Source organism: Myotis daubentonii, chromosome 19, assembly GCF_963259705.1.
Source record: "Myotis daubentonii chromosome 19, mMyoDau2.1, whole genome shotgun sequence".
Taxonomy (NCBI): domain Eukaryota; kingdom Metazoa; phylum Chordata; class Mammalia; order Chiroptera; family Vespertilionidae; genus Myotis; species Myotis daubentonii.
In genome coordinates, this window is record NC_081858.1 from 29624043 (window position 1) to 29636454 (window position 12412).

Genomic DNA, 12412 nt, shown 5'->3' on the forward strand with positions numbered 1-12412 from the left:
ATGCAGAGTTTCCTGAAGCTGCTGCAGGACAGTGGAGGCGCCAGCCCATCTGTGGAGGAGCTGGTGAGCCTCGCGGGCAGGCTGTGCCGGGACCTGCAGGACGACCTCACCCAGGCACAGCCCTTGGTCACGGCCGTGCTGGAGAGCCAGCTCCGCCTGTACCTCCTGGACAACAAGGACGTGGCGGTGCTGTGCGCCCGCGTGCTGGCCCAGCAGGAGCAGCACGAAGCCGCCTGCCAGATATTGGAGGTAGGACTGGTCTTGTGGGGGGAGGTGCTGAGAGAGGGGCGGCAGCCACTGCATCCTGAGCGAGATGGAAAGTCCGCAGCTAGCCAGAGCCTGGAGAGAGGTTCTGTAAACAAGGCAGGATGGTCCCCTCTCACTTTACCAATATCTGAGCAGTTTGATCATCTGAGAAAAGTGGTCCATTGATGAAATCCTCACTGAGTGGTGGGTCCCAGGTTGGAGTGCTGGCTGCCAGTCGTGTAGCCAGCAGTCAAGCAGACCCAGGACCTCTGTCCCTGAGCCAAAGGCTCGCTCTTGAAAACTCGGAAACCATAAGCATCTGTGCCACTCCTCTGGGGGCACTGGGCGCCTCAGCTCATCCTCCATGAAAACGTGGCTTGCAGTGAAGGATTGACGGTCGTTACTTACCCACCTCATGGACAGTGGTACATTTTGCTGCCTACATATTGGCATGTTTGACTGCGGTATGCTGCCTGCCCCAGACTCTATGGGGTGGCACATGCTCTATAGTGTGTGCCTGTGTTAGTTCATAAAATCAGAGAAATTCTGAATTCCAAAATACAGACAGCTCAGCGGGCTTCAGTCATGGATTTGAGGGCCCATGTTTCCCTGTTTCAGCACATACTTACCGTAAAGATAGTCACTTCTTCCAAGTTCCTTGTATTCCCACCCCCACCCTCCAAGCCAAGAGGTGTCCTCCTCCCGCCTCTGCCTTCATGCAGCAGCTGGAGGAAGTTGTAGAACTGCAGGTGGGACCATGTGTGCACCAGGGCCTGGGGCCTGAGCCTGCCTGCTCTCCAGGCCTGAACCCACACTCCCCCTTCCTCCGTGTGGCCCATGCTGGCTTCCTGGCTGTTCTTAGAATTTCCGCAACATTTCTTTATCTTAGGATCTATGCACATGTCATTCCCTCAGCTAGAGGTTGGTGCCTTCCCACCTTTCAGGTTTCTGCTGTCAGTGTCACCTGTCTGGGTAGTGACCCTTTATCCTCAAGTGCAACCCCGCATTCTGTCCTTGGATTCTGCCCTCGGGTCGTAATTAGAGTCCATTTGTGCTTCCTCTGTCTCCCCTGGCTGCATGTGGGCCCAGGAGAGAGGGGCCGTGCCCTGTTCTCATTGCAAGAGCGATGACACCCAGCATAACCCTGTGACATAGGAGGGCTCCAGTGTTTAAATCTGTCCAAATAAACGGGTGACGTACAGAAACAAGGGCAACCACAGTTAGAGGTGTGATAACTGCCGTGAAGGCATCAGCGATGAAATGTAGGGTGACACCAGTGCGGACAGACTCCCAGGAGAGGGATCAGATTCCGTCAGGATGGCTTAGACATGCTCTGAAGAGGTGCCCCGTGTGGCTGAGACCCGAGAGCTAATGCTGTTGCCACCACATGTTTCAGGCCCAGGCTGGTCCTGCAGGCAGGGAGGGTCCGTGGCTTCCTGACTGTTGTGCCTGAGGCTGATGGCTGATCCTGGCAGAGACTGCAAGTCCCAGCCCAGCCACATGGGCTCCTTCTGATGATCTGCACCTCCCTCGCCAAGATGGCGCTGGGAACGTGGAGTTAAAGGCGAGACACACACACCGACTGGTGTCTCGGGGAGGCCAGGGCCAGACGTCCTGGCCATCTTCAAAGTGTGGTCATTGGAACAGGTCACCCTGGGCTTCACTCCACTTCCCTGCTGGTGGTAGAAAAAAATTTTCACGCAAGACAGGGGTTGAGCTTTGGAGCCTTAAAAAGACAATGTGGTCGTCACTGACAACAGCTCTGCCTCCTGTGTGGCCGCCAGCCAGTCGCCCACCTGCCCTTTCCTCTGGCTCCTCACCTCTGAGGAGTGACTGACAGCTGTCCCCACCTGTGTGCTCTGTGGGAGGGTTGATGTGCTGGTGTGAATGGGTGGCCAGCTGGGCCTCCAGGACACCGCCTGCACCTGGGGTGGACTGGAGTGCTGGCCATCTGGCCATGCCCTGCTGCTTGGCACATCAGTGAGCAGCTCTTCCCAGGGGTCAGGTCTGGGCGATGGCCGTGCTCCAGGTGGGTGAGCTGGCCAGGTCTCAGCAGGCTCTTCTCCGCAGGGATGCTGGGTGCCAGGAGGCAGTCAGGAGCTGGTGCAGGTTTGGAATGACATTCACTACCATTTGGTCAGGAAGAGGCTGGGCGTGGCCACGCTGACCTCGGTGCAAAAGTTCCGCTGCAGGAAGAGGTACGTGGCTGAGTATTATTTGTGCAGAGGGAGCGGGCGGCCGGTTCCTGGATGAGCACAGGGTGGAGGAGATGGAGGCAAAGCCAGGTTCCAGGCCAGACACAGAGACTGGACAGCTTTGCTCCTGGTCGTGGGTGTCCCCGCTGGTCTGCAGGCCCCCGGGTCTCCCTGAGCTCCCGACAGCCCAGGTGCAGGACTCCTCAGCTCCAGGTCCTGGTTTGTGTCCAGAAGAGACCCATTCCTTTCTGACCAGAGAGAATGTTTTCATGCTGCTGCAGAGAGTGAGCTATGTCCTCAGGCCCGACATTGACTCAACCTCGGTGTCTTCCAGGCTGCAGGGTGTCCCTCCCTGTAGGTGCTGGGAGCGGCCAGAGTGCAGCTCAGCACGGGAAATGGTTTGGGACCAGCAGTGTCTGTGAAGAGGCTCTCGTGGTGCTATTGGAGGTGCTGAGGCCAGAAACTGGGCTTTGTTCTCCAGAGCTGACCTTGGGTAGAGGATAGACAGTAGCCAGGGCAACAGTGTACACCCCATGATTCAGAGTGAGGAAGGGGAGACGGAAGGTTCTCCGAAGGGGGCTGGGACCCATTGTTCTTGCTGTGGGGAGGGCTGAGTGCGGGCCCGTCCAGTCCTTGGAGGAGAGACCCGAGCAAGTGGATGGCGGTCCCAGGGGCACAAGGAGGGGGCGGGGAGTCACAGCAGAGGCCAGTGCAGGAGCCGGAGCCAGAGGTTCTGAGTCTCTGGCAGTGGCTGAAGAAAGGGTTGTGTTAAGATAGCGTTTGGCCCTCCCTAGCTGGGTTGGCTCAGTGGATAGAGCGCCGGCCTGCTGACTGAAGGGTCCCAGGTTCGATTCCCAGCAAGGGCACATGCCCAGGTTTCTGGCTCAATCCCCCGTGGAGGGCGTGCAAGAGGCAGCTGATCCATGATTCTCTTTCATCATTGATGTTTCCATCTCCCTCTCCCTTCCTCTCTGAAATCAATAAAAATACATTTTTAAAAAAATAGAGTTGGAGGATTTGCCGATGGCTTGTATGTCTTTGAGGAGCAAAAGAAAGATTCAAGCTGGACTCAGTGCTCTTGGCCCAGCGGCTGGAATGTGGTGGCTCCTCACCATGTGCGCAGGATGGGGGCTGGGGGGATGTGGGGAGGGCTTGGGACAAGCTGCTCTTGGGATTTGGGTGAGTGGGATGCCTTTTTGACATCCAGGGTATTTGTTCTGTTGGTGTTTGGATTTTAAGTTTGGTATAGACAGGGGCTATTTGTTTAGATGCCACTATTTTCTTTTAAAATCACTCAGATTTTCACAACGATCAAGCATAACCAATCTCAGCATCCTCATCATGTAGCTTCCCCATTTCTTGGCATTTGTCAGGCCTGGCATCTCGCTGCATGTCCTGGAAGCCCTGGTGCAACCTCGCAAGTGGGGCCGGGGAGCCCTCACCCCTTCAGGAGACGGGCCCCTGGGACCTGGCAGCATAGGAACTGGGAGGAGTGGCCTGTGAGCGGAGGGCGTGCAGGGCACCGTGTTCTGGGCACAGGAGGTTTAACAGGAACGGTGCCAGGAGAAGGGAGGCTGTGACACCCCCTGTCTGTGCTCCCCAGGAACCCGCCACCCCCCTCCCTCTGCCCTGACGGACTGAAGAGCCGCAACTTCCCCAGGGAGGTTCGCCAGAAGTTGCAGAGCTTCGCCTCGGGTGTGAGCAGCAGCCCCAGCAAGGCCGAGCGGGTGAGAGCCCGAGAGTCAGGCCAGGCAGCCCTCGGTGCCCCTGCCTGCTGCGCAGCAGTCTGGCCTCTGGTGACCTCGTGCACCCCCTCCCCCGTGCACCCTGCTGCTGGGCTCAGATCCCATGTCTCCGCAGGAGGCCCTGGCTGCGGAGACCAGCCTCACCGTGGAGCAGGTCTACAACTGGTTCGCCAATTACCGCCGGCGCCAGAGGGCGCGGCTCCAGTGTTTGGAGCCGCAGCCCTCAGGCCAGCCCCACCCCGGCTTCGTGGGTGGGCACCCACCTCAGTGGGCAGGTGAGTGGTCCAAAGGTCCCCATGCTGGGAGCTGACCTCAGCCTCCCGGTCACCGCACCGTGTCCAGGGCCAGGCCTAACCCTAATCCTGACCTGCACACTCACCCTGAGGAGCAAGAACAGTGAGGCTGAGGGTCAGATGGGGCTGCGGCTGCCCTCGTGTGTGGAGGCCACTTGGCCCGGGAAAGTGCGTAGGTTTGGGAAGCAGGGTGTCTGGTTAGGGATTGTTGCTCAGAGTAAAGGTGCATCACGGGACACAGACTGTTGGAAGGACTCGGTGGTCACACCTTTCCCCACAGCAGGGCTCCTGTGGCTGCTGGGAAGGAGGCTGGAACTTAAGGTCCATCCAGCCTCCCTCCCATCCGACTGGCTTTCTACAGGAGGTGAGGAGAATGGGCCGGCTCGAACCCCGGTGACCACTCCAGGGTTTTGGCAGCCTCCGGCCCTGGCCTTGGATGTTTCTGGAGACGGGACAATGCCCGAATCACTGACTCCCAGGTACTGTCATCCCCACGGTCTGTTCTCCTTGTTCAGCTTCCCCACCGTCAGCAGGATACCAGGGGGAATGGGCATGGGCGTGCTGGGCCCGCTGGGACCAGGTCTGCGAGGGCTGTGGCCACAGGAGTGCGGGCGCCCTTGCCGGGAGCCCCGGTCAGGGACCCTGCACGTGTTCCCCGTGACTGACTCACAGCCTGGCGTCCTGCGCGTGATGGAGAAGGGCAAACAGACGCAGAAAGAAAAATACGCAAACCTATCGCCTGCAGGCACACCCAGCTGTCGTGGTTTGGTTGCTTCTGGTGATTGGTGTGGTTTGTTTCATTGGGTTGATCAGGGCCAGCACTGCCGGGTTCCTGCTGTACACGGTAGTGCCTGGCCTGGCACCTGACGTCCGGTGACAGCACCGGCTGTGTGTCTCTAGGCGGGTGCTGTGACCTCCTGCCTCGCTTTTTTCACCTGTGAGGTGGGGACTTGCAGGACCTGCCTGTGGTTGTTCCCACGGTTCCTGGGGTGAGGGTTGTTGACAGAGGCCCAGGAGCACCATCTGAGACACGGTGAGCATTTGTGGATTATTAATTCTTTCATTATTATCCACTGCTGCCTCGTGTTCCTTTGAGACCAACCGTCGTCTGTTCAGTCGCCTGCTAGGCCCTTCCTAGTCACATCCAGCTCTCAGTGCGTGGAGAGTGCTTCCCGGAGGCCTTTGAAGGAACTGCGAGTGTATCTTGGGTTTCCAGTTGTCATACTTTCTTCTAAGTATCTGTAGAGCGTTTGCAGGCACAGGAGAGCAGTGAAGGCAGCAGGATTGGGCAATGGTGGGCCCCATGCCGTCAGTGACTGTCCTGGCTGGAGCGAGCCTCCGTCCACCAAGGGACAGTGTTCGTGGGGCTTCCCAGCTCTCTGCAGGGCGGCGAGATGTATCCGGAGGGGCCTGGCCGCGACCCATCCACTCTCCCCACCGTCTACCCTGACCCTGGCTTCGCTGGGCTGGCTGCCCACAGCGACTTGCTGGACTCTTCAGCTGCGCCCAAGCCCTGGCTGGTATCCCTCACACTGGCGTCCTCCAGGGACGCTTCCGTTCAGACTGGACAGCTGGTGCACAGTCACGGGCTGCACTTCTGGATGCCCCCTTCAGACACTTCTATGTCGGTGTCCATTTCCACGGTCACCGAGCCCAGCTGCACAGGTGAGTCCACTCCATTGGGACCATGGGTTTCTGCACCAGAGGCTGCAGCTACGGGCACCTCTGGGGGGCAGGGAGGTATGGGAAGGGCCAGAGCTTCCACCTGAACCCTCTGCTTGATTAGACCCAGAACCAGTGAGCCTCAAAGAGGCTCTTCCAACCAACATCCCAGGCTATAGTTCTTACTTGTTTCATTTGTCAAAATAAAACGTGCACGTGAAACAAAATAAGATGCGAGGAAAGAGCAAAAAGGAGACGAAGCAGCTGCCAGTCCTCCACTCTGCACTCTGTGCACTTGCCTACCTGCCAGCACCTGCTGCTACAGCACAGGGCCGAGCTTCTGAGCCCGCAACCTGGGCATGTGCCCTTGACCGGAATCAAACCCTGGACCTTTCAGTCCACAGTCTGACACTCTGTCCACTGAGCCACACCAGCCAGGGCCACAGGGGCTTGTCTTTAAGCATGACCGATTTTCTGTCAGGCCGGCAGTGTTTGAGCATCAACATATGAACCAGGAGGTCATGGTAGGATTCCCGGTCAGGGCACATGCCTGGTTTTCGGACTTGATCCCCAGTGTGGTGCGTGCAGGATGCTGCCTGTCAATGATTCTTTCATCACTGGTGTTTCTCTCCCTATCCCTTCCTCTCTAAGATTATTTGGAAATGTATAGATATAGAGAGAGGGGGGGGGAGGGGGAGAGAGAGAGAGAAATATTCTGTGAAACAATGTAAGTGGAGAAAGGTAAGGTTGTGGCACCTTGGACCTCAGTGAAGCCAAGTGTGAAGTGACAATGTCCCGACCTCCCATGGCAGTGGGTGGGCAGATTTGGATGCTGAGTCTTGGGTGGGGGGACAGTCAGACAGGGAGAATTGGCCTTCGTTTTGTCCTCTGGAAGCCTGAAAGCACCGCTGAGATGAACAGTTGTGGCCAGTCCTCCTTCAGGGAGGGAGGCTGCGGGCTGTGGCCAGGCAGCTAGACACTCCTGTCCTACAGGTCTTGGTTGTGCTGTGTGTGAGCTTGGCCCTTCCTCCCTGCAGTGGACTATGGCCTTTCCTTAATGCAGGGCTCCCTGACCTGCCCGGAAGCCACCCCCTGAGCACATTCCTGGAGGAGGGTCCGGGCACCAGCGTCAGCCAGGCAGGCAGCTTCCTGGTGACAGAGCCCCCACCACAGGCTCCGGAGTTGGTCCTGCCCCAGAGGTAAGCCTGCAGAGCCCTGGTTCATAGCGTTGGCCGAGCTTGTGCCGATGAAGCCTTTTGCTTACAGGTTTCTGGAAACCACAATAGTCCCGTAGCCTGCGTCTCCCAAAGGGAAGAGGGTGGGGTTTCGCCCAGACAGAACGGGGAACACGAGAGTGGACAGGACATCTGTGCTGTGGACGGTTTTTAGGCCTCTTCCCTGAGATTGCCCTGGCACCCAGCAGCCTCTTTCTGGCATTTTCTTCTTCCCAGATAAAGGCTGTCAGAGTTTCTGAGCAGCATGGAGATCCTGGTTTTATTTCCAGAATGAAGTTTTAAAGGGCCTTGGCAGCCTAGGTGCTGTGGAGCGGCCGTGGGGCCGGGACAAGGGTCCAGGAGCCTGCACACAGGAGGGACAGAGGGATGTGACTGGGGAGGGGGGTTCTCTGCTAGAGGGGAATCTCTGAGAGTGACCCCCAGGACCGCACCCCCAGAGATTGGGTCTCACTAATCTGGCGCTGAAGGCCAGGTGCCAAGTGAGGGCAGAATTACAGGGGGATGCGAGAGGGAGGGGAAGTCCCAACTCAGATGGTGGGAGAACCCTGACCATCCTCAATAGTGACCTGGAGTTGGGAACAGACCTGCCAGCAGGCCTCCCTGGCAGCTGCATCCCTCTGCTGCCTCTGGTTTGGGTGTGAGGTGCTCTGTCTCCTTCATCCCCCAGCCCGTCCTTCTGCATGACCTTCTCGCTGCACGTGTCCCCCATGAGCTGCTCTGGTGCACTCTCCTCCCGCCCCCCCCCCCCAGCCATGTGCTTGTCGTGTCCCATGGGCCCCTTTGGTCGCTGTGCCCTGAGGTCCCTCAGGGAGGAGATGGGTCTGAGGGTCTGGCACACGGGGAGCTCCTGGTGCGCAGACACTCTCAGGCATGTTCCCCACGGGGTGGAAGGCGTGGTTTGGTGCCCACTGGAGACCAGCCCTGTTCTGATGTGGCCCCTTCTACAGCCTCCCGGAGCAGTCTCCTACCCCGTCGACCTTTCCCGGGCCTGTGCCTGCTGGGGAGCTGAGCGAGGCCCTGCCGTCCAACCAGGTGAGGCTTTCCTAGGAGGAACTGGGTTCCTTCCTCACTCCTGGATTCACTCCTGCCTTCGGAGTGAACAGGTCGGCCAAAGATGAGCTTGGGGGAGCCGGGCAGTGGGCGCCTGCGTGTGTGATGCTGTGTTATCTTTCCAGGTGCCGTGGTCTGACAGCCAGGACTCCAGCGATGCCTTCTGGGTGGCCAGGATGCTCCTTGAGCTTTCGGGGGGGAACCTGGGCTGAGCTGCCCCCGGGAGCCAGGCCAGCATCCCAGGGAAGACAGGTGTGGACATTCGACCATTCAGTACAAGTTACAGAGCCTCATCCTGATGAAAAGAGGAGGTTCCCGCGTTCCCTGGGGGCTGTGCTGGGAGGTGTGTGCATCCCTGGTCCACGCCCTGTTTATGCAGTTGTTTGGCAGCTCCCGATGTTGGAGGAAGCGTTTGAGAAATGTTTATGAATCCCAGTCCGAAGGGGTGTGTTCCACTCAGGCCACGGCAGACATTAGGGCCACCCCTGAGCAGTTGTGGGCAGGAGACTGTTCCCCTGTGGCCATCCTCCTGCCCGCCCTGCGCCAGGCCAGACTCCCCCCAGCTAATGTGGTGAGTGGGATGTGGAAGCATGCTGTCAATCTGTGCCTGTGGTGCTTCTCCAAGTGGCGTGGGGTGTCCCAGCAGGGTGGTGGGTGCCTTTCACTCTAAGGTTGTAATCTGTTACATTTGCCACATGTTCTGTTCAATTACATTAAAGTTTCATGTTCTGGACGCCTCGTGTTTATTCACCTAGCTGCACCCTGAGCACTGCCTGTCACTGTGGCTGTTGGTCTCCGACCAGCATTGCACAGCACGGGTGCGGGGACCCAGGCATCACAGATACTGTCCCTCGTGTCTTGTGTTATATGCAGGGTCACGGGGGACATCCCTGCCATCTGCCCTGAGCTGATGGTGATGTTGTGGGAACAAGAGCTGCCCTTTGGGTGGCAGTGGCCAGACACAAGCACCCTGACCGTGGCGCCCTGTGTGCGGTGCACCTCCTGTCGCCAGGGTTCGGCCTGACAGCTGTTTCTCAGAGGTTACAACAGTGCCTGTACCCCAAAGGGTCCTGGCTTTTATTCCCAGTCTGCCAATTCCTGCACAAAAATGATCCTCTCCTGCCCTCCTGTGGTCATTCAAGGAATTACACATTGTGCCTCTGTCCGTGGTGCTGATATTCCAGCAAAAGCGCTTTGAACCCCACCCCAAATTCCACCTTGAAAACAACAACAAAATCAGAGAGCCTGGCCAGGGCGGCAATGATTCCCTCCCTGGATGTACTGAAGTCATGGCTCTTTGGTCTGCACCTTTTCCCGCCCCAGCCCTGCAAAGGGAGGCCCCGGAGACTGTTGCATTGAGGTGCCCTTTAAGGTGACTCACCCTCTCTGCCTACTATCTTTGTGCCGTTTTTAACTAGAGAGTGTTGAGTGTATGTCCGGAAAGCCAACGGTCTAACCAGTGATCCACACCAGCTACGGATGGTATTCACTATTAAAATATAAATTTGAGTTCGGTCAAGGGTCATAGGTAAAGTCTGGGGATGGGGCTAGAGCAGGGGTGGTGTTAGGGTTTTAGGGTGATGGGACGGGATCAGGGTCAGAAGTGGAACAGGTGAATTTGCTTTGGAGATGGTGAATTTGTTTTGTAAAAGGTGAATTGATTGTATTTCGGTAGCATCAAAATGAGTCTACCCTTCCAGGATCTTAGCAAATTCCAATATTGCTTCATATTTTTTTAAGTTACTGCAGTGACATTAGGTTATTATGACTGCGTACGTTTTTTTCCCCTAGTAAATTAGTTGTAAATACTTTTTCTTGAATAAAAGATTGTAGTTATTACCTTGATTTTGAAACACAATGGTTTCAAAACGTGTTCTTGTAACTCGAAGGGTTGTGCTTGATTCTAGTGTGTGTCATTTACAGAATGAAAGATAAAATTAATCTGTAGAAATGTGCTAAGACCCAGCATCCCTTATTTTGTGATTTATCAGAATGTAATCATAGAGAAGACTTATACTCTGGTTTTATAGGATAAACGGTTATATTTCTCCTTTAAGTAAGTTACTGATTATACTGTGCACGTCTATGGGATCTGGATATTTATTATGCCAGCAGCTAGCCCTTAAAGGACGCTGTCAGCCAATCCCTGCGCAAAAATAATCCTCTGGTGCCCTCCTGTGGCCATTCAAGGAATAACAACTTGTGCCTCTGTCCATGGTGCTGCAATTCCAGGCAAAGCCCTGTGAACACGACCAAAAATTCTACTCAGAAAAAACACACACCCACCAAATCATCGAAGCGTCCCAGGGAGGCAATCATTCTGTAGTTACGGTCCTGTGTTCTTCACCTCTCCCCGCCCCAGCTCTGCAAAGGGAGGCCCCTGTAGACTGCTGCCCTGAGGTTCCCCTGATGTGACCCACCCACCCTGCCTCATATGTTTGTTGGTGCCGTTTTTAACTAGAGTGGTGAGTGTATGCTTGGCAAGCAAATGCTCTAACCAGTGAGCAACACCCGGTACGAATTGTATGCACTTTTGTTGTTCTTATTCTGAATTTATTTTTAACTCTAATTGACTTACAATAATACATTACTTTCAGGTGCACAACATAGTGATTCAACATTGACATAACTTACAAAGTGACCACCCCATCAGTGTAGTTCCCATCTTACTCTATTGCCTATGCTGCAGTTCCATCTCCATGACTTATTTCATAAACGGTGTGAATGACTTTTCCAGCCCAGGTGGGGACAACCCTGGGCTGGTGTTGTTCAAGGTGGATAGTGAGGAAGAAGGTGGCAGAAGAGCAGCTGGAAGCTAGTGTGTTTTGGGAGGGATGAGGGGTTGTGTCGTGAAGCAGTGTGTGTGTGACTGCAACACTTCAGGCGCTCAGGCTAAAGGAGCAGGGGCTGTTTGGAGCTGACTGGGGGGAAGAGCTGAGATTCAAAGTTCTCCTGCAGCTGCTGTAACAAGACAGGTAGGTCCTTCCAGAAACTCCAGGGAGAACATCCCAGCCTTTTCTATCTCTATTGATGAGGAGGACCCTGGATTCCCCACAGGTCCCAGTGTGATCACAGCGGCCATTATAAGGGGGAGGCAATAGGGTCAGAATCAGAGATAGATGAGACTGTGTACTGTGCTGTTGGCTGTGAATATGGAGGGAGGCCAAAGGAGAGGCATTTATTGGGGGTGGCTCCAGTGTCATTGTGGGCTCGTCCTTTCCATGGTTTCAGATATCAGTCACCAGGTCCTGCAGGTTCTTGAGGGCAGCCAGTGGGCTGGAGACCCAGGATGCCCGATGCCGGATGGCGTGCAGGAACCCAGTAACAGCCCTTGCTCCCTGCGGAACGCTGCACAGTGGGCTGACACTGTAGGGCGTGCAACCAGGCCAGTCTGTCGGCAAGATCTGCTGGGCAGACTGCACTCTATTCCCTTCCCCTCACGCTCCCTCTACTCATTTTTGAAAATATAAACGTGAGGGGCAGTCAAAGGTCAGAGGCCAAGGTTGGGATTGGGACTAGGACTGGAGTTGGTGTTAGGGTTTCAGGGTGAGTGGTTGTGGTCAGGGTCAGAAGGTGAATTTTAATTGGAAAGAGAGAATTTTCTTTGCAAAAGATGACTTTGCTTGGCTAAAGAATTTGAAGTGTAAAAGGTGAATTTGCTTTGCAAAATGTGAATTACTCTGTATTTGAGAAGCATCGAAATGAGTCGCCGTTTCCAGGATCCTAGTAAATTCCAATATTGCTCCATATTTTTTAAAGTTAATTCTGTGACATTAAGGCTATTATTGCTGAGCACTTTTCCCCCCTACTAAATTGTGAACACGGTTTTTTTCTGATTAAAAAATTCATGTTAATAGTTTGGTGTTGCCATACGGTGGTGTTGAAACGTGTTCTTGTGACTCAAGGGCTTCTGCTCGATACCTATGCCTGTCTCTTTCAGAATGAAAGATAAAATAATAGTGAGGAAATGTGCAAAGAGTAAGGAT

At 55.4% G+C, this 12412-nt stretch overlaps 2 protein-coding genes across 2 annotated transcripts; both read left to right on the top strand.

The window, feature by feature from the left end:
* On the top strand, nucleotides 1-5392 carry ANHX (anomalous homeobox). Its single transcript, XM_059677147.1, has 6 exons — nucleotides 1-249; nucleotides 2317-2444; nucleotides 4045-4168; nucleotides 4302-4461; nucleotides 4841-4958; nucleotides 5380-5392. Exons 1-6 carry the CDS (start codon nucleotides 1-3, stop codon nucleotides 5390-5392), a joined length of 792 nt encoding a protein of 263 aa, XP_059533130.1.
* A 398-nt stretch (nucleotides 5393-5790) lies between these two features.
* LOC132222027 (uncharacterized) lies at nucleotides 5791-9783 on the top strand. The gene is made up of 4 exons (XM_059676793.1): nucleotides 5791-6144; nucleotides 7205-7340; nucleotides 8324-8408; nucleotides 8552-9783. Exons 1-4 carry the CDS (start codon nucleotides 5874-5876, stop codon nucleotides 8636-8638), a joined length of 579 nt encoding a protein of 192 aa, XP_059532776.1. The 5' UTR covers nucleotides 5791-5873; the 3' UTR covers nucleotides 8639-9783.
* Nucleotides 9784-12412: the final 2629 nt, after the last annotated feature.